At 39.7% G+C, this 26813-nt stretch overlaps 1 protein-coding gene across 1 annotated transcript; it reads right to left on the bottom strand.

Moving 5' to 3' along the window:
• Positions 1 to 407: 407 nt before the first annotated feature.
• SQLE (squalene epoxidase) lies at positions 408 to 26637 on the bottom strand. Its single transcript, XM_088148973.1, has 12 exons — positions 26285 to 26637; positions 24817 to 26027; positions 19680 to 19932; positions 17296 to 17476; positions 14187 to 14283; positions 13277 to 13390; positions 12628 to 12799; positions 12318 to 12413; positions 8121 to 8263; positions 6393 to 6489; positions 5151 to 5238; positions 408 to 4153 (listed from the first exon to the last, which is right to left on the bottom strand). Exons 2-12 carry the CDS (start codon positions 25099 to 25101, stop codon positions 3961 to 3963), a joined length of 1719 nt encoding a protein of 572 aa, XP_088005099.1. The 5' UTR covers positions 25102 to 26027; positions 26285 to 26637; the 3' UTR covers positions 408 to 3960.
• Between the last annotated feature and the right edge of the window lie 176 nt (positions 26638 to 26813).

The following is a 26813-nucleotide window of genomic DNA, read 5'->3' on the forward strand; positions in this document are numbered from 1 at the left end:
CATAAAAAAGCATCTTCCATTTTATACCGTGTGTCAACCAGTTACCAACTCGTTGGTGCCCCTTTCGTAATCTTAAATTCTCATATCATCTATTCAAAATATACTTGTATACATATCAATTAACAATTATTAATCATTCATAGCTAATCTATAAAATCATATATTACAAGAAATTTTAACTTTCAATAGGATTAGTAATACATTTCCATCTATCTATTATATGTGTATATATATAATAATTAATATCAAATTTCTATTATAAAATTTCCTAATCCATTACATTACTATATTTTCTCATCTAATCATTAATAAAAACAAATCCCGTGTCATATAAAATTACTTATCTTCTTACTCTAGTTTCAAATCTCAATTTAACTCATCTCTGCACATTCCATAATTTTCAATAACTTCCTCCTGCATAAGTACTTTTTAATTTTTCCAATTCTTAAGAGTTACAGTTCTAACCAATATCAGTTACAGTATCAATTACAGTTCTAACCAGGTTACAGTTCTAACCAGATTCTTCACTACATGTTATACAATTTTTAACTATATATCTCAGATTTATACTTTATTCCAGCGCTTGCATAATTTTGAGTTCACCCTTTTCATTCAATATCCCAAAATATCTAGCTGTTTATTCCTTTTTCTATATTATTGGATAAGAGAAAGCAATAATAAATGTCCTTTTGAACATTCTGCTTTTAGAAGCTTCTGTCAGTTCCATCATTGTTGTATTCCCCTCATTTTTTCTTTAAACATCTGCAGTAGTTTCTTTCAATATTGTTTTACTTCTTTTTGTGCATTCTTAGTACAATTTTCCATTATGATCTTGTATAATCTTTTTCTCACCCTCAGTGCCAAGAACAAATCTGTCTCTCTTCATTTATCAGTTGATTAACCCTTTTAATTCTCAGTTTATAGGCCTCACAATAATTCTGTTTAATGTTTCTGATTTCTTGTACTATTTCTTCCTTTTCCAATGATCCCGTTTTATGTTTAATTAAGTCCATTTTAGCTTTAATATCTTTTTTTCTTTTTTTTTTTTTTTTTGAGGATTTCTGCAGCTCTTCTTCCAATTTTTTATAGTCATCCTCAATAGTTTAAAGATCTTCTTCTGCATTGTGTTTCTCGTATAGTCTATTATCTTGATAAACCTTCATTGAGTCAAAGGATTCTTTATCTTTGTTCTTGCCAAAAATAAGAGAAAAAAAGAAGGAAAAAGAGAAGAAAAAAAAAAAAAGGAAAAAGGGAAAAGAAAAAGAAAAGGAAAGGAAAGGAGAGGAAAGGCTAAGTCTCTTTAAAAAAAAAATCCATCTGGGGGGGGAATAGAGAGCAAAGCAGAGTTTCTAGCAGAAAAAAGAGCTACTGCCACTAATCAAGGCTCTTGTGACTAGCTCAAACTTTCCATCTTAATATTTTCAAACTCGCTTTCAACTCCACTTTCTTGTTTATAGTTACGGATGGCACCTGTATAAACATGCACATCCCACTATCTTTTTAGAAAGCACAGAGTCCTTGAGCGTGCGTCACAATGAAAAAAGAAAACACTAAGTCGAGCCTCTAGATGGCAGTGCAACTTTCTTTCATTTACTTTCTCTTAACTCCACTTTCCCCATTTCAAAGTCAAAAAAATATAAATTTCTTATAACAATAAAGAAATCTTAGTAAAAAAAAAGGCTTAAAATAAAGAGTTATTGAATATTAAAAAGAGAAAGCCAATCCAGTTAAAAATATATTTTTTTTTTAAAAGAAAAACATCTTGCCAATTCCACTAAAAAGGGAAAGTTGAAAAAAAAAATTTTCTCCCCCTTCTTTTTTTTTTATAAGGTTCAATCTCGCCGCTTAATCCACTTTTCTTCACTTTTAAAAATCTCTTTAAGTTACTTAAGGTGTTCTCTAAGAATAGTTGAATAGTAAAAGTCCATCTCACCCAGTTGACACCCCTCTCTTCCTTCTTCCTTTGGAGCTGTCCCGGCTTTCGCAGCCATTTTTGGTTGCCTCTCCTCCGCCGGCTTCAAGAGCTTCTCCTGGGATCGATCTGGGACTTGCGGCGTCCCTGAGATCCGCGGGACGCGCCCTTTGCGTTCGCCATCTCTACGGGACGGCTTAGGTCCATCGGGACCGTCCGGGGGAGGAGATATCAGCTGCGATCCTGGGAGCCCAGGATCGCCCGCCGTATCACCGCGACGCCAGCTCCGCCCTCTCCGAATCTTTTTTTTTTTTTCTTGGTGCTGCATACTCCTGACACCCACTTAAAAACCAAGCAAACCTCTTATAGCCACCCACCCCCAAGAATGCTTTTGGACCTGTCAGAAGACGGTTCCCCTTCCTTCTGCAAACGAATGGAAGATAATTTTAAAAAGGAAAAGATCCCTAGAATATTTACCAGAACTTAAACAAAAACAAAGTATGTTTATTGAATATATGTTTACATTTTACTTGACAGAAAAGCTTAACACCAGAAAATATCAGTGAAGAAATACACATGTAAGAGCTGCAGATGCTTTATTAAATTGATTGAACTGCCCTTCTTAGTTTCATTTATTTTATTAACATAACAGGGCAGGGCCATTTATATTGCCAGAACTGGCATTTTAGCGATCTCTGTTATAATAGCTGAAAGTGTTTGTTGCAAGTATCTTTTAGAAACTTTATTTGTACAAGGTAACATACACAAGTGTGTGTGTGTGTGTGTGTGAGAACACAGACACATACCCCATTTATCTCAGTATACCTAATAGCTAAATCATTCAGTTTATCATGACGCTTGACTCTCTCCCCAGAAACACAACAGAATGGAGACTGTGCCATCCACAGACATCACCCCTCACTCTGCACTAATTTCCCCTCTCCCATCCACCTTGCCCTAATGAAATGTTGGGATTCCAACTTCCATCAGCCCCAGCCATCACTTATGAAAGCTGTAGTGCAGCATTTTGAAGACCGTAGGTTCCCTACTCCTAACCCTTCAAAACGGGCAGTTCTAATTAAGCCAGCAATATGAAGGCATCAAAGATTCACTGCTGTCATTACATAAATTCCAGGATTGGCTTGTTCTTCCTGAGGGGGTAAGCCCTGGGCTATATCATTTCAGACTGCAAGGGAAAGCTCAACAGTATTAAGCATTCCTCCATAAATAAATAAATCCCTATATTTTTTAAAAAACAAGATGCAAGGGAAAATAGTTTTTCAGATTTCTCTACAAAGTGAATTTGGTATGAAAGGTCATTTAGATAAGCCAGTTTCTACCTGCAGCCTCAGGCAGTACAGTATAGCCCATGTCTGGTTTACCATCCTAACATGAGCAACATCATGAATTTTAGGTATGTCATCTCCTGGCAGGATGACCCATAACTTGAATTTCATACAGACATGTGATTGCCATTGTTGTAAGACACTATTAAGAGGCTGGACAAACTCCTGTTTCTTTCCCAAGAAAAGTAGAGGGAAACAGAGGGAAGAGGAGCTGGTCAGCCAGCACATGGAGGTGGAAATAAGGCAAAGTCGATATGACTAGAAAACAAATGTGCTGAGTTTGGGGGATTTCTAAGCTGTGATCTCTGGACATATGCCCATAGTCCAAAGCAGTAGCTCCAGAGATATCATTATTTAATATTTTAAGTCCTGGCCTCAAAAATCAGAGGGACAAGGAAAGGGAAGAGCTTGACAGTCTGCCAAACCTCCCCCCCAATATGCTAGACAATTATTTTCAGAAGTAACTTTTGTGACCCCCCCCTCCCATAGTTTAGAATGCTTTTTTATCTACTCTTGTTTGACAAGATTATCTATGTGCTTATAAACCTCAAATCACCACTGCAAGATCTCGTGCCAACAGCGCATACCAAGCAGAACCGCTCTGTTGCTGCTGTTGTCATTTTGACTTAAGAGACAAGACACATCTGGAAGACGTGAAGAAATCCAAGCGGTTCCTCTTCCTGTCTCTCTGCCTCTTTGTATTCAGTAGATGAGGTATTTCATTTCAGAATATATAAGTGGAAATATGACAGAGCAAGCCCGGTACATCACCGCGAGGCTGCTGAAAACGGCCCGGGGCTTGGTGATCCAAGATTCCGACTTGAAGCAGAAGTAAGTGGCATAGAGGGCAACGGCAAAGAAGTGGCCAATCAGGACAAAGGGCTTCGGTGACAAACTGTAAAGAAAGATTTGGTAGGAGGAATAAACCATGACGAATGTATTCTTTGTGAGCAAAATACTACAAACTATGAAAAGATCGTCCATTAAAATGGCATGATAATAGAATAATTTAAAAGGTAAATATCGGGGGGGGGGGTGTCTTTAAACTTTTCCATAGACGGCTTAGAACCCAAATCGCATTTTGCAATATGTCAGCTCTCTCTGCTTTTCCATATAAACTTTCTTTAAAATGCAGGATAATTCTATAGAGTTGCATAACAAGTTGCTAGTTTCTGACTGTTTGTTAGGCCCATTTCAGTTACTCCCATTCTTCAATAACCTAAAATCTGTTCTGTTTTCTGAAATCCTGTAATTAGATGCTTTTTCCTGTTCAATTCCCATACTCCCTTTGCTCTTTTCTTTTATACAATGCTTATTTCAGCTGTAAGCAGGCAAACCAGTTTTATCGCTAATTCTAACATTTTACATTTTCAAGGGCCTTAGGGTCATATAGGTGCTTCAAGGGACCACACTCAGTTGTAAATATTTTATATGTGGAAGATCTTAGATTTAATCTCTGCTCTTTCTCTCTCTTTGAACTTTTCTTTTTTTCCTCGTTTTTATATTTCTCTTAGTTTGCCTTACTCTTTTACCTTTATATTTGTAACCTTTAATAAAATTATTACAAAAAAAAGATTTAATCACTTTTACCTCTATTAAAAGGCTGAAGGAGCCAATAACTGGAAAGACTACATTCAACCTCCATATTCTGACATAGTAGAAGACAGCTATTTATGCCCTAAATAAGAACAATTAAATAAAACATGGTACATGGTTGGTTTGTTTACCCTAATTGTCTAGCCAGAAAACTCATGTTGGCCCCTTCTGTCAATCATCATTATCCTCCATGTGTCTCTTTCTAAAGACTCCCAGGGCAAGTCGTGGGCTATGCTAACTACAACTGTTGCCATTGACAAGTTGAACAAGAATTGGAAAAAGCTACCCCAACTCACATGGAAACCAATCCAACTGGACCAGATACACACTTGCCCCCAAGCTTGAAATAAAGAAAGCAGGCTCTCTTTAGCTTGTGCAGAGAATCTGTCAAACAAATGTAACATGAAATCATCTTAACAGGCCAGGCAAAATAAGAAAATTAACATACAAATTTTACAGCATACATGGCAGTACATATTTGCCTCCAACATTCCCTTTAAAATCTTATCCAATATATGTGAACAAAACCTTTACCAGATGGAATTGACCTGGCAGCAGCATGATGTTTTGGGGGCTGTTCTTCTGCAAGTGTGCAGTCATTAACATATATTGTTATGTCATTATGATGGATATACTTGGATGTTTGGCTCAGATCAGGAGCCACAATTTGAGCAGGAGAGGATAGTGCTACTTGGCACATTTTTAGGAGCAAGATATGGGTGCTCTTACAAAATGGCTGGCATATAGTATGATCAGTCACAAAAGATTCAGGTACCAGAAGGGAAACCAGTGAGGTGTTTCCCACTGAATCCTTTAACTTCCAGAATATTGGGTACCAGCTACTTTTATTTTCAAATATCACCTATTATTTATTGTTTTTATTTTTGTTCCACTGTTTCTCATCCTCCGCAAGTTTAAGATGTGTGGACTTCAACTCCCAGAATTCCCCAGCCAGCATGCTGGCTCTGGGAGTTGAAGTCTACACATCTTAAACTTGCAGAGGTTGAGAAACACTGCTCTACAGAATTGTTGAAATTAAAGGAGAAGCTTGATTTCATTTTATCTTTCAAACAAACCTTAAAAATAAAATCTGTTGAAAGTTTTGTTGGGTTCCAAGAGGGGTGTCCATGTTCTAAGCCCCAGCCCTAGATGCGCAGCATACTATGGCCAGAACTGGGACAACAAGATAAGTAATCAACCAGAAAATAAGATTGATCAAATATATAGTTTATTACTGCAACATAAAAATAAATAGGTGTACAGGAACTGAATAATTATTTGATTATCTGTAAAGAGGGTTGGATATGGAGGAAAAAGCCTGAGAGAAAAATGCCAGTATTTCAAAAGGGTCATGCAGGAGATGAGAAATTGACAGGAGCAAGACTGACATGCAGGAAAATAGTTAACTCAAACCAACGATTAGTTAAGAATTAAAGAGACAGCAGGAAGAGGAACAAGGATGAAACACAAATAATTATTCCAAAGTGAAGGGGAAGAACAATACTTGAAAGGAAATGCATTTCTGAAAAAGCACATACCATCTGTTGCAGAAAATAATTCATAAAGCGCCTGAGCAAGAACATTCACAACAAAGGAATGAGACTTCTTTCTTGTCCAGTAAAAGGTCTTCTTGGCCTGTAAAAGATAAATATTGTAGATGCTTGATGCCATCAGGACCCAATGTAATTTCCAGCACACAATTTAAGTGGTAGAGGAAGTTGCTAATGTGGTAACCATGGGAAGTCATCTCAAGAGCTGCCCAACAGGAGGATGTCCACGAACATCCTGCTTATCTAGCTGTTTTGTATCTACTGATACTGGCAGCAGCTTTCCTGGAAGCCTCATTGGAACTCTTTTCCATCACTTGAAAATTTAATTTGATATAACTCTTAGGCAGATAATACTTTTGTTATGTCATAGATCCTCTCCCCATTATGTATTCTTCTACCATGTTATATAACATATCCACATTTTTAAAATGGTAAAACCTAGGGGTAGCATTTTTATGCATGATTTATACCAAGTCTGACTTTTACCTCTGTGGTGCCAGTATTCCCTGAAATCTGTCAGCAAAAAGTAGAAATATTCAGAACAGCAAGAATACCAATAGGCTTGGGTTTTGATAGACTGGGTTTTTCAGAAACAACAAAGCAGCTTAAGGCTTTCACATGCCTACATTTTCATCGATACTGGACCATGTTGTCAGAAGCACAGGGTAAGATATAAATTTGAACAGACAGGAATCCAGCCTGACTTGCAGGCCAGCCCATTTCAAATTCTCCAAATATTTATTTTCCTGACTGCATTGGCTCCATTATGTTTACACCAAGTAGTATGTGCTCTTTTTACTTTGTGGACAAGGAACTGAGTGCTTTCTGCTATAAGCTCCTTCTGTGACTTCCCGGTGTCAGTCCTAGCAGGATTCCACCATGGTCTTGAAGAATGCATAGTTTCTGATTATTATTATTATTATTGTAAATGACAAAGAGATTCTAAAAGAAAAAGGAAAATTCATGCCCAGTCTGAAGTGGATGAATGGAAGCTAACATTAAGCAACCAACATCCTATAATTGTCCAGAAAAACAGAGTTACTTAGCCTCACACGTAACAAAAGGACAGCTTCTAGCTAGACATTTACCAAACTCTACAAAAGTAGAAAATCCTTAAAACAAGTGTTCCTTCTGCTTCATTTACCTTCTTCTAGAATATTCCTTCTTCTGGAAAGCCTATTTTGATCAGAAGCCGGAAAAAGCCAATTCTAAGCCAACTCCTGTTCCCAGCTCTTGCACGTATCATCTTCTTCTATCCACTTTGGAATTTTCGCTCTTATTTTCAAAAGCCCTCAAATTTTCCCTCGCTAACCAAGGGAGGGGTTGTGCATATATCTCCATGCCTACATGCCAGAGACAGCATCTTTCCCTTTCCCATATTGACTCTATGTCTGGAAAGGAGCCTGTGAGCTTCAGTCACTTTCACAACAATACCATTCATTGTCCAGTTGGATCTGAGGTCTGGAAGATGCCGGGAGAATAAGGAAGCAGCCAGCAAAGGCTTCGATTTCTGAAATGAAATTTCTGGAACTCTGCTGTCACTCGGTTCTGGCCAGTATTCATTCAGCATTTGTACAAATATATTACACTGTTTACATTGTACTGTATTTTCCATTACTGTGCTACATCGTGTTATTCATTCAGATGAAAAAAGATTTAAAGTATAAAAAAGAATGCCTACTTGAAGTTGTATAAAACAAAAAATATATATCTTACTTGCAATAGAGCAGAGTCTTCATACAGGTCCGGAATGGTCTGCAGCAAACACCTCCAAATCTTGATGTCATTCAGAGCAACAGTCATTCCTCCGCCTGTCAGAGGATGCCTCATATTGTAAGCATCTCCTAGGAGGAGGACTCCTAAAAGGGAAAGATTCCTAAAATCAAAACTGCACAGATGCACTTTTTGGAACGCGATCTAAATTTTTGGAAGGTTTCTTTAAAACCTATAATGCAATTGTTAAATGACTGGCTGGTAAAGCTACAAGTAAGCCTCAATTTTACCAACCAGTGGGGAGAAGGAGGTATCTGTTACTCCCAAATGTCCATTAAACTGCATTGTCATTCATGGTGAATTACATCATCGCTTAGTATTGTCAAATAATACAAATGATCTCATTCATGGCAGTTTGCATCAAACTCATGCGTAAAGATGTCATTATACAAAGGATATGAATTGCTGTAAATGATGTACTAAATATAATTGCCCTCCTGCAGTGGTCACTTTCTCGGAGTCCCTATGACATACTCTCATACTGTCAATTAGGTTGTTGAGTCTAAGACCTTGCCTGCTACAGGAATCCATATTAAAGCATCTTTAATGGCCAAAAATCAACTAGTATTTTACTAATAAATATATTCGGACATTTACTGTGGTACAGAGAGGATGTCAACTTAATTCTGAAGGGATTTGCTCTAAAGGCTAAGGATTATTTGTTGTTGTTGTTTAGTCGTTAAGTCGTGTCCGACTCTTCGTGACCCCATGAACCATATTGCGCCAGGCCTTCCTGTCCTTCACTGCCTCCCTGAGTTTGCTCAGTTTCATGCTCCTTGCTTCAGTGATGCTATCTAACCATCTCATCCTCTGCCGTCCTCTTCTCCTTTTGCCTTCAATCTTTCCCAGCATCAGGGTCTTCTCCAAAGAGATCTCTCTTCGCATTAGGTGGCCAAAATATCTGAGCTTGAGCTTCATTATCGATCCTTCCAATGAGCAATCAGGGTTGATTTCCTTTAAGATTGACTGGTTTGACTTCCTAGCAGTCCAGGGGACTCTCAAGAGTCTTCTCCAGCATCACAGTTCAAAGGCATCAATTCTTCGGCGCTCGGCCTTTTTTATGGTCCAGCTCTCACAGCCATACATTACTACTGGAAAAACCATAGCTTTGACTATGCGGATCTTTGTCGGCAAGGTGACGTCTCTGCTTTTTAATATGCTATCTAGGTTTGCCATAGCTTTCCTCCCAAGGAGCAAGCGTCTTTTAATTTCATGGCTGCAATCTCCGTCTGCGGTGATCTTGGAGCCCAAATAAATGAAGTCTGTTACTGCTTCCATTTCTACCCCTTCTATTTGCCAGGAATTGATGGGTCCAGATGCCATGATCTTAGTTTTTTTAATGTTGAGTTTCAAGCCAGCTTTTGCACTCTCCTCTTTCACCCTCATCAAGAGGCTCTTTAGTTCTTCTTCACTTTCTGCCATTAGGGTGGTATCATCCGCATATCTGAGGTTGTTGATGATTCTCCCTGCAATCTTAATTCGCTTGTGATTCTTCCAGCCTGGCATTTCTCATGATGTACTCTGCATATAGGTTAAATAAGCAGGGTGACAGTATACAGCCTTGTCGTACACCTTTCCCTATTTTGAACCAATCGGTTGTTCCATGACCGGTTCTAACTGTTGCTTCTTGGCCCGCATACAGATTTCTCAGGAGACAGGTAAGGTGGTCTGGTATTCCCATCTCTTTAAGAATTTGCCACAGTTTGTTGTGATCCACACAATCAAAGGCTTTTGCATAGTCAATGAAGCAGAAGTAGATATTTTTCTGGAACTCTCGTGCTTTCTCCATGATCCAGCGAATGTTGGCGATTTGATCTCTAGTTCCTCTGCCTCTTCGAAACCCAGCTTGTACATCCGGTAGTTCTCGGTTCATATATTGCTGAAGCCTAGCTTGTAGGATTTTGAGCATAACCTTGCTAGCATGTGAAATGAGTGCAATTGTGCGATAGTTTGAGCATTCTTTGGCGTTGCCCTTCTTTGGAATTGGAACGTAAACTGACCTTTTCCAATCCCGTGGCCACTGTTGCGTTTTCCAAACTTGCTGGCATATTGAGTGCAGCACTTTAACACCATCATCTTTTAGTATTTTAAATAACTCAGCTGGAATCCTGTCATCTCCACTAGCTTTGTTGTTAGCAATGCTTCCTAAGGCCCACTTGACTTCACTCTCTAGGATGTCTGGCTCAAGGTCAGTGATCACACCAGCGTGGACATCAGGGACATTAAGATCTTTCTTGTATAGTTCTTCTGTGTATTCTTGCCACCTCTTCTTAATCTCTTCTGCTTCTGTTAGGTCCCTGCCTTTTTTGTCCTTTATCATGCCCATCTTTGCACTAAACGTTCCTTTCATATCTCCAATTTTCTTGAAGAGATCTCTAGTCTTCCCCATTCTATTGTTTTCCTCAATTTCTTTGCATTGTTCATTTAAGAAGGCCTTCTTATCTCTCCTGGCTATTCTCTAGAAATCTGCATTCAGTTGCTTATATCTTTCCCTTTCACCCTTGCTTTTCGCATTCCTTCTTTCCACAGCTATTTGTAAAGCCTCATCAGACAGCCATTTTGCTTTCTTGCATTTCTTTTTCTTTGGGATGGTTTTAGTTGCTGCCTCCTGTACAATGTTACGGACCTCCGTCCATAGTTCTTCAGGCACTCTGTCTACCAAATCTAATCCTCTAAATCTATTCATCACCTTCACTGTGTACTCACAAGGAATATGATCTAAGTCATACCTGAGTGGTCTAGTGGTTTTCCCTACATTCTTCAATTTAAGCCTAAATTTTGCAGTAAGAAGCTCATGATCTGAGCCACAGTCAGCTCCTGGTCTTGTTTTTGCTGTCTGTATAGAGCTTCTCCATCTTTGGCTGCAAAGTATATAATCAATCTGGTTTCGGTATTGACCATCTGGTGATGTCCATGTGTAGAGTCGTCTCTTGTGTTGTTGGAAAAGAGTGTTTGCTATGACTAGCTTGTTCTCTTGACAGAACTCTATTAGCCTTTGCCCTGCTTCATTTTGTACTCCAAGGCCAAATTTGCCTGTTATTCCGATTACTCCTTGACTTCCTACTTTAGCATTCCAATCCCCTATGATGAAAAGGACATCTTTTTGGTGCTAGTTCTAGAAGGTGTTGTAGGTCTTCATAGAAGCGGTCAACTTCAGCTTCTTCAGCATCAGTGGTTGGGGCATAGACTTGGATGACTGTGATATTGAATGGTTTGCCTTGGATACGCACTGAGATCATTCTGTCGTTTTTGAGGTTGTACCCCATTACTGCCTTTCCCACTCTCTTATTCACTATGAGTGCAACTCCATTTCTTCTAAGGGTTTCTTGCCCACAGTAGTAGATATAATGGTCACCCGAATTAAATTCACCCATTCCCGTCCATTTCAGTTCGCTGATTCCCAAGATGTCGACGTTCAATCTTGTCATCTCATGTTGGACCACATCCAGCTTGCCTTGGTTCATAGATCTTACATTCCAGGTACCTATACAATATTGTTCTTTACAGCATCGGACCTTCTTTTCGCTTCCAGATACATCCACAGCTGAACGTCCTTTCGGCTTTGGCCCAGCCGCTTCACTCTTTCTGGAGCTACTTGGAAATGCCCTCCGCTCTTCCCCAGTAGCATATTGGACACCTTCCGACCTGAGGGGCTCATCTTCCGGCATCATATCTTTTAGCCTTTTAACATTGTCCATGGGGTTTTCTTGGCAAGGATACTGGAGTGGGTTGCCATTTCCTTCTCCAGTGGACCACATTTTGTCAGAACTCTCTGTCATGACCTGTCCGTCTTGGGTGGCCCTGCACGGTATAGCTCATGGCTTCACTGAGTTACGCAAGCCCCTTCACCACGACAAGGCAGTGATCCATGAAGGGGAAGGATTATTAGCAATGGCCAAAAAACTGGCTGAGGTGCAAAGAAATATTCAAATAATTCTGTACGCCCCAAAGAGTTTCAGACCCTGTGATTCACAAATACATGGCCACTTTATTTCAGAAGCCTTTAAAAAAGGGCCCCCTGGCTGAAATGGCACCAGAAAGGAGCATTCTGTTCTGCTGAGAGAAAAAAAATCCCATCAGTGTTCCCAAGCCTTTGGTCAGATTGTAATGTTTTCTGCATTCTATGCTTTGCTCACAGACCTGTTTTATTAACAGGAGAAGGTGGTAAAAAGCTCGCCGGCATCACTCTCATACGTTCATTTTGTATTGCTATTAGGAAAGGCTCTTGAATGTGTTCTGTAAAAAGACAAACAACAGTGCTGCATGAGTTCCAAAATATTTGTCCTTGGGTCAAGATTCAGGAGAGAATACACTTAAGAGAATGAAGATCAGATCGCTGACAATTCCAAGGTCAACTTCAGTTCTTCAGCTAAAACACTAAGACAACCACCTGAACTGCTATACAAGTCACTGACATAAGGATAATAAGACCCCGCGCAAATGTTCTTACCTGGTAGCTGTGGATAAATCTTTTCAACCATGTATTCCTTAAGATTTTTTGGCATTTCACCTCGAATGTCAACAAGAACTCGAGTTTCATTGGAAGAAATCTGGTAGATAAGCACTGGACTAGGATTCCCTAAAACAAGCTCGGCATAATTGGCTTTAAACTGAGGAGAATTCTTTATAGACAAAGAAAAAAAAAATTATTAAAAAAGAGTTCCCAGGACCCTCCTGCTCTGCCTTGAATGCAATGGGTAATTTTTGGCTGACAACTAACCCACAGGGTCATACTTTCAACAAGGCTGAAAGACCAAATCCAACAGGCTCTACCACAACCATCATCAGGCAGAAGTCATTTCACTGAGCTGTGTGTTTTCTCCCCATTGTAGTTTGCTTCTCCCCAACTCATGCATGAAGATGACTCTTTGCAAGCCAATTTGGGAGGCTCTGGGGTTGAAGAGCAGGATTAAACTGCTTTAAAGAAAATGTATGCGCGAAGAAGTAGCAACAGTAACTAATGTTGCTATTAGAAATTATTGTGAGGTTGGATGGAGATAAGAGCAAAAAGAATACTTAAAACACTGTGCAGATGGTAATAAGACCCACAAGCATCCAAATTTAATAATAATATGCTTTGTGATTTATGAAATACTTACCTTCAAAATGCATCCTACAAAATGAGAGGGGACTTTAACTTTACTGGAGATGAGATTCTTTCGAAACTTGGAAAAGAGACCATCGGCAACCACTGTTAAGGGTGCATGGAGCTCCTACAATACAAAGTGAATGCAGTAAATAGGGACTAAATCACCATATTGATTTAAAGTTTGACAATATACACCAAGCAAAATCAAAATCAGCAAGATGGCTGACAGAATCTCGTGACGCAAGCCCTGCCCCTTTTCAATATGCATGTGATCGTGATGCAGTTACACAGCGGCAGGGCTTGCATCACAACATGCAACCTGTTATCTGACTGGTTTTGACAGGCCCTCTCCCCCATTTGTTTATAGCCTACTTTTATAAATATGGCAAATTTGTCAAGATATTTGTTAACCACTCTTCTTCATATTGCCTATATCCTAATGGCAGAAGTGTATTCTATGGGTCCTGAATGCTAACTCATATGCTGTACTCCTGCATTAGAAACGTGGAAAAGTGTGTCCTATTTTTTTCTAGCAGTGAGACTCCTGCTTTTATATCAACTGCCATGGTAGTCTTATTAAACCACAGAACAAAAATACCTGAAATGCAAAGTACTATGTGAGAAAGAAATAAATGAATATTGTTTTGAATATTTTATTCTAAACTGAATTCTTCTCACCTGCTATGTCCTCACAAATCTATATACTCCTCAATCTATACCCTGCACACATCTTTACATCCAACAGTAAGTGCTGTAAAAACGATAATTTCACTGTAAGTTATATAACACATAGCCTAATTCAAAGTATGGTTTCTATTTCTATCAGCTCAGTAAGTTATCTGATTATAAATTACAATCTGCTTTAATTTGTTATGACATTTCAGAGCACTGGAATAACCAGAATAGCTGGAAAATCTCACCTTTGTATCACCAGTTTCTTTATCTTTGTATATGATTCCAGCTACACACTCATCTTCTTCAAGCAATTGTATCACTGTCCCTTCAATGAATTTTGCACTGAAGAAAAAAGCAGATTTTAAAAAAAGAAAGATGCACATGCATAGTATAAATTTTATTCTGTTGTAACTGAACTGAACTGAACACCTCTGCTGCAAAGAGCAAGAATAATTATAAGAATCAATGCACAGGTTATAACTTGCTCCAGAGAAAAAAAGATGTCCATGTAATTCCATGCACCAGATTGTAAAGAAAAGATAAGAGGAAAGGAAAGGGAATTGATTATCTTTGCCTCTGTCAGATGCAAGCAATAGAGAATGACTACAGATCTGTGAAACAGTTCTTTCTTATGTCTTTTCTGATAGCAACAAAAAGGAGTTTGAACAGTTTTTATCAATTAATGCTAAATGAAAATGCTATGTCCCCACAACACAATTTTAAATAACCAGTTCTGCTAGAGTTAATACTTTAAAGAGGATAAACAAAAGGGATTACACCCAAGATAGAGATGCCAAGATGCCAGAATGAAACACTTGAAGAGGACATGCACAAGGCACACTTTTGCAATAGCTATTAGACCTTTGAGGTAGTCCAGACAAGAAGGACAACAATGAATACTAGCTCTATCTTTACCGTAAGGTCGCATTAACAGAATCTTGCAAGTTGGAAAGTATTTCTCCCCTCTTTTTACTGTTCAGAAAACTAGAGAGGGTCCCTTCTGAAACGCTTCCCATGTCCCCTCTGCTTCTGTGGACTGAGATATCATTTGCATGATGATGATCTAGTCTGTGACTCTTCCTCCTGTCTCCCAAGGTCATTCCTACATACCATTACAAAAGCCAGCCTGGGGAACTGGATTGTCCATGATTCAATAGGGAGGTGGAACCAATGATCAGGAGAAGTGGTGGCTACCCTTCCCTGGATGAGTTCAGGCAACAGCTAGAGAACCATCTTACCAGGGATGCTTTAATTCCAATCCCAGCATTGAGCAAAAATTGATCTCAGTGGCCTAAATGGCCCTTTCCAACTCTGGATTCTATTATATAAATAGGTAGATGATCCCTTCTTGTACAAATATAATATGGTGATTTGTGGGGTTGGGGGGGGAGGCATAGTATAACTTTTTAATCCTGTGTATGATTTTAGGCTATATAATCTAGTCTGGCTGCCAGGCTGGTATAGTGGTTAAACTGCTGGACTAGGAACAGGGAGATCTAAAGTCTAGTTCACCCTGAACCACAAAAATTCACTGAACAATTTTGGGGCAGTCCTTCTCTCTCTGCCCAACCTACCTCACAGGGTTATGGTGGGGAAATATAGGAGGAAGTACCTCAACCTCCTTTTCTAAATGTGTGGTTTTTATTTTCATATACAAGTGCCTCATAATTAATAAAATATGCAATTATATTCGATCTTGGACAAAACAGTTATATGGAAAAGAGGACTTCTGAAGGGAGAAATAAAGGAAAGAAAGAGGATATTAAGATGTCAACAGTGAAATAAAATTAGTTTAAGAAAAAACTGAGGAAAGGGATTAATTCCATGCTGTCCAGTTGGTATGACCTAGCAACCACCTAGAAGGCCTTCTCCAGGATGATGTGTCTCCTGCCTGGACATTCAGGTCTTGCAATAGTGCACAAAGCAAACCACTCTCCTAGGCCAGTGTTTTTCAACCTTGGCCGTTTTAAGATGTGTGGACTTCAGTTCCCAGAATTCCCCACCCAGCTGGCTGAGGAATTTGGGAATTGAAGTCCACACATCTTAAAATGGCCAAGGTTGAAAAATACCGCCCTAGGTATCACAACAAATTCCAACCTCTACCCTCTGAAGAAGTTTCTACAAATCACATTTTCTTCTACCATATTTAACAAACATACCTTTCTGGATATTAGGGTTGTTATTTGCAGAAAGAAATTTGATTCAGAGTGCCTGGGGACACTTACATAGCACACATAAAAAACACATTGTGAGGAAAATATATGATTGGGTGAATCTTTGGGTGAAAGAAGCTAGTTTTTAGAGGCCTCGGACGAATGGGATCGCCTTAATAAAATTGAAACATAAAGGAATGTGCAGCATCCTTGAAGCTGGTGTGAACTAGGCTGATTGTAAACTCCTTATCACAAACATCCCCATAGCAACGTAAGGGAGGATGCCTTCTTCCTGGCAGTTGGCACCTTGGACCAATTTGTTTCTTCCTCTCTGACACTATTGCTTTCCTTATAGATAGCAGTTGTTCTGTCCCTGTAGATAGCAGACAAGAACAGGGGCAGAAAGTAACTTGAGAGGTATTGCTCAGTTAGGTATGCCTGCATCATCAAAGGAATATGTATATGTTCTTCTCCCTTCCCCTTCTTGTAGAACTGTATAAATATCAGGGCATCCATTTTGCCTATGGGGAGTGTCTCCCACCAACCTTTGGTGGGGTCCCCCTCCAGTATGTACTGTCTAATAAACACTGCAGTGAAGCCTTGATTATTTTGCATTTGTGTCCTGAGTTTTGATTCCACAACATTTAGCCAAATCTGTACTTTCCCAGGACTGCACTGCAGTTGTGAGGGCAATCACATGAGCCCAGGAAAAGACACAACTGCTTTAAGGTGCTTCTGACAGATGCAGTGCACAAATCCATGCATACTCTGAATTACATTTCTCCCTTCAAATCCAAGACATTTTCACTGGACAGGCAGCTTACTTATGTCAAGCAAGACCCTTTTTTTTTAATTTAGAGAAATTATTCTTTTCTTTCAGGTTGTCGGTATACCAAAAACGACAAATTAGCCTTAAACAGGAGCAACATTTTATAACACTGGTGATTAAAATAACAAAAAAAAAATGTTTATAGATTAATAACTTCTAGGAATTTACTTAAAAGAACATATAAAAACCAATCCAACTGATATCTAAAATGCTTCTTCTAGTTAACTCCAAAAAACGTAGAGGTGATTCTCAAATGAAATGAATAAAAGAAAAGCACATTTAAAATGAAAAGCAGACGGATGCCTCTTAATAAGGCAAACTGAACACTGGGCCTAACCTGCTTGCATCGTGACTTCAGTTTATTATACTTACTTGGGTTCTGACATGGCTGCCCTTCGGAGACCCATGATGAAGCGCCCGTGATGAAACGCTGTTCCATTCTGTACTTGTCCAGCTGCTGTGCAAGGGTAAGGAATCTCAACCTCTGCCTTGTTTTCACGGTTATGGATGATATAGCCGTTTATCGAATGAGCATCTATACCTTCCACAGCATCTGTAAAACAAATGAATAGAGAGAGGAGGAAGATTTAGGAAGAGCAAGCTATCATAAAAACACACATCTGCACTGACTGGTGGTATGGTCAGGATTCATAGTACAGCAACCTTTCAATCAGTCTAAATGGAGACAGTGACTGAGGCTGAATCCACGCCTTTTCTCAGGCATGGGCTGTAGCTCATATAATCCAGAGATTCCCTCTATTTCGTACACTTCTAGAAAGGAAAAAAACATCGTTCTTTTAAAAGAGCAAGGCAGAATCCAGGGAAATGGAAAAAGAAGTTACTGTCCTCAAGTTCAGGTACACCATCTCCGCAACAGCCCTGACAAATAGCAGGAATTACCTACAGGAGCAACCCAGGGGAAAAAACAAAGAGAACATTGTTTCAGCAATGTTTAGGTTACTGTATACTTAAGAACTCAGTAAATTTTAGCCAGAAGCTGTGTTGTAATTATTTTCTCTGTGTATGTTCAGTTTTCTTTACATCCACATAAAAGCTCAGTGAATGTATATACTTTAGACTTTTATGCACATACCCGGTTGTGTATGAGGGTACTTCCTTTCTTTCAAATCTTTTTGAGATAATAATTTTCCTGACAAATTCTTTGAGCTCTGTGAAAACTTGGAGCCCATGGGACTATAACGGATCATTGTCATCTTTGTGATTTTTGGGGATGTGTTAGTTTGCAAACTGGGGTATATTATAGCCTGGACAGCACTATATTCTAGATCCTGCAACACTATACATTTACCATTTTAAGGCTTTAAAGTTCAAAAGTGATTTCTATACATCTTTTTGCTTTCCTTTTTAATAAAGTTCCATCTTTATCTATTGTGAGATTTGTCTACCTCCCATGAAAGTAGAAGATGGGTTGATATTCCTAGTGACGTGCCCCAACACTATATGGCCGGGGGCAGAGGGGCACTATTACATTTTTATCTTTTTCACTTGCCAGAAAGGTGGCAGGGTGAGGGAGCTTTCTCTCTGTTCTACCCTAGAGGTTAGTGGGGAAGGACACGCAATGAAGAATCTTCTTGGCAAATAGATGGTGGCAGCAGGAATTACCAAGCTGTTGTAGGGCCAGAGTGTGAAGACCCAGAAAGTTTCTGGGAGAAGAGAACCTACCACTCTATGAGTTCGGTCCTCTTTGTTAGGGATGCTTCTTTGAATAACTCACAATTAGTTAACCCCACACAACACAGTAACCTAGCCTTCTCCCATCTGGCTTCCTTCAATTACACCGAACTTTAATTCCCAGAATGTTAAAGCCAGCCCATTGCTAAAAAATTTTGAAATTGAAGTCCATTCATCCCAAGCATAATTTGTAACCTATAAAGTTTATACACATACTTTGGTGTTTAGCAGTCCTCCATTTTCTGCAATCCTAGGCCCCTTCCCAACTGCTTTGTTAAAGTGCCATATACCCATTCTTGAATTGACAGAAAGCTACTATAGCAGGACAATTGCTGTGCTGTTGCTGATCCTTATTGTCTCTCTACTGCCTCTGTTTCAAGACACTGCACTTAACTTTCTTTCAGGGTAATAGGTGAGAAAGTCAGATTTGAGGGTCCTCTTTGATAATTTTGGAAAACTAACACTTGAACAGCTAAGGACCACTTAAAGTGTCTCACTGATACATTGGGAATGAGATGAAAAAGGCAATATCATGGGGAAATAACACAGAAAAGATGGCATGTTTATCTCAATGTTTATATGTAAATGGTACCTAGTGAGGCAGGAAAACTGGTAGTGGGACATAGAAGAATAAGAATCACTCTGTTCAGGTTCAGAATCACACATTCTGCTTACCTACATTAAGGGCAATATCCAACAAGCAATGTTGATGATGAGCTCAATCATGTTTCTTCTCTTCTAGCTATAGAAGCTTTCCTTTGCTGACTATGTTTCTCCATCTTGGTTTTTATCTTATGATTTTTCTCCCTTCTTTTTTCAGTTAATATGAGCCATGAATTTAAGGGCAAGTTAGGTTGTTTAACTGTTTTTGTCCACAAGATGACAGACACAGAGGAGTTTTATTGGCATTATTTGTTTTCAGGTTTTTATAATAATTACAAGAATACAAAGTAAAGATGGAAAAGATGAATAAGGCTGTTGAGTGAACCTCAAACAAGTGCAGTTAAAGCATTATTCCGAGATCTGTGAATGAAAGCCAAGTGTTTTTATCAATAGTAATATACCTTCAAGGCCCAGATCTTTTAGAGTGTTATAACCTCCTGGCTGCAAGAGTTCTCCAACAATCCTGTCAGGTTCCTTCAGATCTCTCTCAATTACCGTCACTTTCCTTCCATCCCGTGCCAATACTGCTGCCAGAGCAGAGCCAAGAACACCAGCCCCGACAATGATCACTTCTGGATCAGACTGAGGAGTGGCTGTTGAAACCGAAGCAGTTTCTGTTGTACTGTCAGGTGAAGGAATGACTTCCCTTCTACCCTGCATCAGAAAGAAGAAAATCAAATGCATTTAGGCTGTTACAATGACCGCTGGATATGCTGCAGATTTAGTCACATTCAGTTTAAAGCATCTAAAATCCTGAGTCACAGATTACCAATTAAGCACAGTATTTGAGGGGTATTTTTGGATAACCAAGATATCTATCCCACACAATTTAAGGGCTTAAGTACTTGCACCAGATAAAAGGGGGCAAAAGGCAGCATTTGTGTGATCTCATCACTGCCCAAGTGTTGTCATTTTGGCGTTTGTGCTGTGGATGCCATGGAATGGAGGGAATGAAGTATGAGAAAACGAGAAGGAGTTACTGATTTTGAGTACTGGATTTTTGAGTACTGTACAGAATAGTGGTACAGCAGCATAGTTAAATTATTCACAATTTCCCCTCTGTTTCCTGGCCTCTTCATTTTTAGAATTTCGGCCCTCAGGTTAGTAGATTGTTTCAGTTAATTCTAAACATGGTTTTGTCAGATATTTCTGATCTAAAGTCTAGGTAAACTAGTTACATCAGACTTCTAACGTACTACTGGATATATCTTGCAGATATTTCTTCCTATGAGACTATATTCCCTCAAATTTATATACAGTAAATCATAGATGCATATTTACATAGATACTCATTGGCCTATTCCCTTTCAAATAAGCAATGTTAGGCAGAGTGAAAAAAGGAATAATCACCAGTAAGTCAAATAAACTAAAGGCCTAAGGTAAGAAAAGGAACTACAGCCAGAACTGATCTATACCACCATTCACTATGCATCTACTTTTTATCTTGCAAACCATCTTTGCTTCCATCACAGCCATATGCAACATCGTACGCTTCCTTTTGTTTTTTAAACCTCATCTCTCTCAAGGATCTTAGTTTTGCTCTGTTTTTCATCACCTGTGTACAGCTTGCAATGGCTCACTCCATTTTCGCTGTCAAGCCCAATTATCTTCCATTAATTTTCAAATCTGTACTTCTCATGCATCATGCACTCTATCTCAAATGGATTGTAAATCGTTCAGGTTCGCACCCAACAACATGGCATCATTTGCATACCCAAGTTCATGTATATTCATGTTCCCAACCAGTACAGTTCTAACATCATAAGGATTCCTTAAACTTTAATTAATAAATATATTGAACAACCAAGGGGACATCATACGTCCTTGTTTTCTTCCCTGCTCAGGATCAAACCATTTCCTAAGTGTTTCCTTAATTTTCATGCACACTTCACTTCCATCATGTAAACTCTTATCGAATTCAGCAATCAAATTCAAGCCTCTTCACTTTATCCTACATCTTCTCTAAATCAGTGTTTCTTAAACTTTTTGCTCTCAGGACCTCTTCCCACTTTTAAAAATTATGGAGGACCCCAAAAGAGCTTTTGTTTGTATGGGTTATATTTATCAATATTTACTGTATTAAAAATTAAAATTGGTGCATTTATAAAATATTTATTTATTGAATCACAAAAAATAACAATATTAAACCCATTAGATATTAACACAAATAAAATATTTTTCATGAAAAAAACCTTTATTTTTAACAAAAAAAATAATGAGAAGAGTGTCATTGTTTTAAATTTTTGCAAAGATCTTCAGTATCTGGCAAATAATTTTAATTTTGAGGATCTCTGAAAGGGTCTTGGGGGACCCCCTGGGGTCCTAGAACCAAGCTTTATGAAACACTGCTCTAAATCAACAAATTTACAATAAACTTTCTTTCTCACGTGCATTTGCCAATAACCTGCTTAAAAACCAAAATGCAGTCTGCACACCTCCTAACTGACATAACTATGTACACTGCATCTGCAAAATTTTGCTAACTGACAGAACTCTTTCAGTCAGAATTCTGCCAAATATCTTCCCCGTCACACTCAGTAGAATGTACAGTTTTTGCATTCCTTCTTGCTACCTCTCTCTGTGTATAGGGAAAGAATGGGGTTATTTCTATTGTCAGGCACAGATACAGCCTTCACACACCTATTAAACAAACTGCAGAGTCATTCTATAAGCAAACTGCATCCATATTCTAACATTTCTCCACTTATACCACCTATTTCTACAACATTACCACTGTTCAACAATTTCACAGTATTTATGACTTTCTTTTCATCATTTTTCCCAGGCAGTAACATCTACAGCATGTTTCAATTTTTCAATGTATCACTGTTATTCTCTAAAATCATTCTTCCAGTATTCCCTCATTTCAATTTCATCCCAAATAATTTTATCACTTTTATTCTTAATTCCATTCACACCGTGGGGGCATCCTTGTTTAAGAGTGGGGGAGCTGGCAGGGAAGATTGCAAATAACAATCATTTGATAGTGGGGCACTGCAAGCAGTCATAAGTGCGAACCAGTTGCCAAGTGTCCAGATCACAATCATGTGATGACGGGGGTGCTGGGACAGCCGGAACTCCAAGGACCACTCATAACCATTTGTTCAGTGCTGTCATAACTTCAAACAGTTGCTGAACAAATAATGGCCGTAGGTCAAAGACTACCTGTATAACTTTTTTAGTAAGATTAAGAAAGAACAAACTAGATTACCAGATGTAATCATACCAATGCACAGTAAGGGCACAGTACTGGTCAGTTTGGCACATCTGGTTAGTATGCCACATGTGCAACCAAAGTCATTTATTCCAAACTTGCTCACACTATTCTATGCAAGCCAGAATCTCTAATCAAATACAACCTTAAAATCCAACGTATTTTTGGCCACCCACCAACTAGGAGGTACATACAATATATTGGCACACTCAAAATACAAGTGGCTCCAGCAAGGGTAACCAGTGGTAGCGTAGATACATTGCATGTAAAAATGTAAACTTTTCATAAATTTAGAAACAATGAAAAATGGCTTTCTGAAATATTTAATTTTCAGCACCTCAGATAAAGTTATTTCATTACTAATTTGCTTTGCTTATGAAAGTATGTTTAGTATACTATAGTGAAAAGTAGAGTTCACTAATTATAAATCACAGCCCGGATATACACAGCCCACAAATAACCACAGCTCGGAAGACCCACATCAGCCATTATAAATCTATTGACTGAATTTATTTTAAAATGTGCTTGTTACAAATGGATTTACAAGGTATTGAACCATGAGGAACACAGATTTTTTAAAAATGTTTGCCTCTTTAAAAGTAGATAACCAAAACATTAGTAGTGATTGTAGAAGACCCTGTTACCTGGTTCTCATATCAAGGCCTGTGGGCATTATGAATTCATAAACTCGTCCTAAGTTCCACACTGTCAGTAAGGGTGACAGAATGTAAGCAATCATACCAGAGAAGGGAAAACTACCTCAGATTTCACCCAAGTTTCAAATGTTCACTGCCTTTCACTGCCTGTATACAGTATTTCAAGTTTTGTAACTATACTCTAGTCCAGCAGTTCTCAAACATTTTGGTCTCAGGATCCCTTTACTTTCTAAAAAATTACTGAAGACCCCAAAGAGCTTTGGTTTATGTAGGTTGTATCTATCAATATTTACTGTATTAGAAATTAAAACTAAGAAATTTTAAAATATTTATTTGACCTCGCGGACCCCTAGGGGCCCCAGACCACACTTTGAGAAACGCTGCTCTAGTCTGTAGGTGGCATTGCTGTTAATGCAAAAGTTAAACATTTCAGCCCTGCCATATTCATATAATGTTCATATAACTGTTATATGAACATATATGAACATGTACGTGTGTGTGTATGTGTGTGTGTGTATGAATAATTATATAATTCATATAACTGACCCCTCTGGATAATGGTGCTCCCATGTGCCTTGAAAAGGGTGTTTTTCACCTCAGCTACCCAAGAACTCTTCCCTTAGAAGTTTCAGTGACTGTATGTGGGACTTTCTCTGTTTCTCCAGCACTAACCACACCACTCCAGGTAGGCTGGCTTACAATTCCCATCAATCATAACTAACGAACATAGCACGCTACTGAAAATTAGAATCCAACATATTGATTGGCCAGCAGACTAGGGAAGATTATGCTGATTTAAGTAATGTGAGAATCACATGGCCTCTTCCCTCTTTCTGCCTTCAGATATGTGGGACAACAGAAGTTCCCAGCAGCATTTCTTTCCAAGAATTGTCATCCCAGGACATTTGGAGAAAATCACATTGGGGGAGGTTTGGCTAGGTTTAGATCCAAACACTGGCTGTGTTCACACACAGACATCCATGGTTTATGTAACCATGATTAGGGACGCGGTGGCGTAAGGGCTTAATGACGTGGGAGTTGCCGGTCAGAAATGATTGGCTCTCCTGCGGTTCGAGCCCGGCTCCGCGGGACGGGGTGAGCTCCTGTCCCTTGTCCTAGCTCTTGCTTACCCAGCAATTTGAAAGCTATTCCATCTGCGAGTAGATAAATGGGTACTCCCGTTTAGATGGGAGGAACCGGCGGTGCTGCGCAGGGGGCAAATAGTTAGTTTGTGGCAAATCCAGCCAATGGGACTAACTTGCAAGTGAATTTAAATAGGTTAGGCTAGTAGCTGCTTCACATCAATAATCAGAATTTTAAGAAAATAATATACCTGTTATTTCACAGTTGCAGCCCTCATCCTAGCAAGCTGAAATAATTGGCTGAGATCTGAAATCCTAGGATCATACAAGTAAGACACATTCTGCAACTTCAACATAATGTTTCAAAGCTCTGAGTTTTAGTGTAAGTGAACACTTCCCTAGTAAAAGAACCCTCAAAATCTGAAGATTTTAATTTTCAGCAAAATTCACGAGAAGCCTTATGGAATATAAATCTATAATAGCGTTTGCACTGCCAGCATCAGCCCAATCAGAAGTATTTTCTCCATTCCCAAATAAAGGAACAAGACTATTCTCTTTTAAAATATTCAGCTAAAATCCAACATACCTTTCTGCCTTTCAGCTGCAGTGTCTCCAGAGAACCAGCATGGGATTTAGTCCAGAAAAAGCCAACAAATGGCAAGGCAGCAAGGAAATTGGAAAGCATTCCGCAATGAGGTTGCTGCTTATTGTGCTGTTGGAGTCCCCACGATCGGTACCAATAAGAAAGCACCAAGCCAAGAGAAAAGAACACCAATGTGGAAATCAGCACCTCCTTGTTGGCATAACTTAGTAAATCTCCACATTTCTTGTAGACATAGATAAAGGAAGCGATGCCCAGAAAAGTCCACATTGTGAGGACTCTTTTTCTTTACACGCCCAAAGATGTATAAAATTGTTTAAAAAATGTATAAAGCCCCCCTTTCAGACAAGAAAGACAAGTATAAGAAAACTTAAACTGAGTCAAAGCAGTCAGGAAACTTCAAGGCATTTGTAGGAGTGCTGTATTTCAAGAAGAACCATTTTGTGAAACAAAGTCGTCCTGCTCCACTTCAGATGCTGAAAAGAATGCACTGGGCAGCATAACCACAGTCTAAACTATGTAAGTAATAATGTGTCTAACTATGTATGTCGCTATGCAATTCAGGCACAGGTTTCAAACACGTTCGTTTTAGCAGAGGCTACGCAGAATACTGTCAAATACAGCTCTGCATGCTGCTTAAGAATAAAGAAGAATCTTGTTACACTTCACAAGTCAAGGGATAGTTGGAGGAAACACAGCCTTCAGCGATGACTAGTTTGGTATAAGAAGAATAGGTGTTTATTACACAGTATAAATATAAGCTGGAAACCTCTCTTGACACGTTCTCTCAGAGTGCCTTGACGCATGTCAATAAACTGCAGTAAGGCTCATTCATCTTGTCCTAATTGTCTTTAACTACCACACGTTTGGTGCAAAACCCCTTTTGGTCACAAAAAACAGTATCTGAGTGCAGATATTCGGGCATAATAATGGATGTGGCTATCTGGGTTAGAAGGTCTTCTTGAGAACAGTGGCACTTATTTCTGTTGGTCGGGCATTCTGCAGGCCTGTGCCACCACATGCATATATTTTAGTGCGCTCAATCCTTCATCCACCAAGAGGGGCAGCTAAAATAACCTGCTTGTCCCTGTGCGTGTTTAAGAGAGTAAAACATCCGGTCCAGCCAGTATGAGAAAAGTGCCGCAGTCCTTCATGGTGGGTTTTCCCCTTCTTCTTTCCGAGCACTTTAAAAGATCCTGGAACGAAAACACAGATTTGATTTAAAAAAAATAAAAAAATGAACGCTTCATTCAAACCAGGTGGGGCATGTCCAGAAGCAGCCCTTTGGCCACAATGGAAAACGCCACGTTAGATTACATCGGTCTCCCCTGGGCTGGTCCCCTCCAAGTGTCTTGAACATGAGGGCTGGGGATGATGGGAAGGCGGTCCAAAGCTGGGGAGGGGGGGAGGCAGACTGAGAGGAAGCCCGCCCGCATCGGAGGCTTTAAAATACCTGCATCTATAGACGAAGAGTGAGAGAGAAGACGGGGTGAGGGGTTTTCTCCCCCCCGGCTTCGATGCGTCCCCAAGGGCCGAACGGGCGACCAGAAAAGGCGGTGTGGGTTTTGCTTGAGGTTGGGGCTGCGCCCCCTTTTTCCCCCCAACGGGAGGCGAAGACCTCGGTCACCGTCAGGGCTCGTCTTCCTCCGGGAGGACGCGACACTGCTTTCCTCAGATCCGCCCGCCGCTCTCCGGAGGGCTCGGACCGGCTCCCACCTCCGCGGCGCAGAAGGTGCGCTGGGCGCCCGAGGATGCTCCGAGCGAAGCCAGCGAGGAGCGCGCCGCAGCGACCGCGAAGGAAGGAGAGCGCGGAGGCCATATGAGAAGGGGGAGGGGTTTATGCTAATGAACCGCGCCTTTCCAGCCCTTCTGCCGCGCCGCGCTCCCCGCGGCTCTGCCACTCCTGGCCAATCGGTGGCGCTAGGCCGAGATGGCCTTATGAAGCTCTGGCCAATGGGAAAGGAAAGGAGGCGGGGTTATAG

This window comes from Python bivittatus, unplaced genomic scaffold, assembly GCF_059951505.1.
Source record: "Python bivittatus isolate LINGU-HERP-01145 unplaced genomic scaffold, Pbiv_v1 ctg000590_np1212, whole genome shotgun sequence".
Lineage (NCBI taxonomy): Eukaryota > Metazoa > Chordata > Lepidosauria > Squamata > Pythonidae > Python > Python bivittatus.

Excerpts from the sequence above, each read along its gene's own strand:
- SQLE (XM_088148973.1), bottom strand. The coding sequence starts at position 25,101 with ATGTGGACTTTTCTGGGCATCGCTTCCTTTATCTATGTCTACAAGAAA. Across the intron at positions 17,477-19,679 it reads AAAAGATCTGGGCCTTGAAG|ATGCTGTGGAAGGTATAGAT; the intron begins GTATATTACTAT and ends TTTGTTTTACAG. Across the intron at positions 12,414-12,627 it reads GATTTATCCACAGCTACCAG|AACACATTCAAGAGCCTTTC; the intron begins GTAAGAACATTT and ends GTCTTTTTACAG.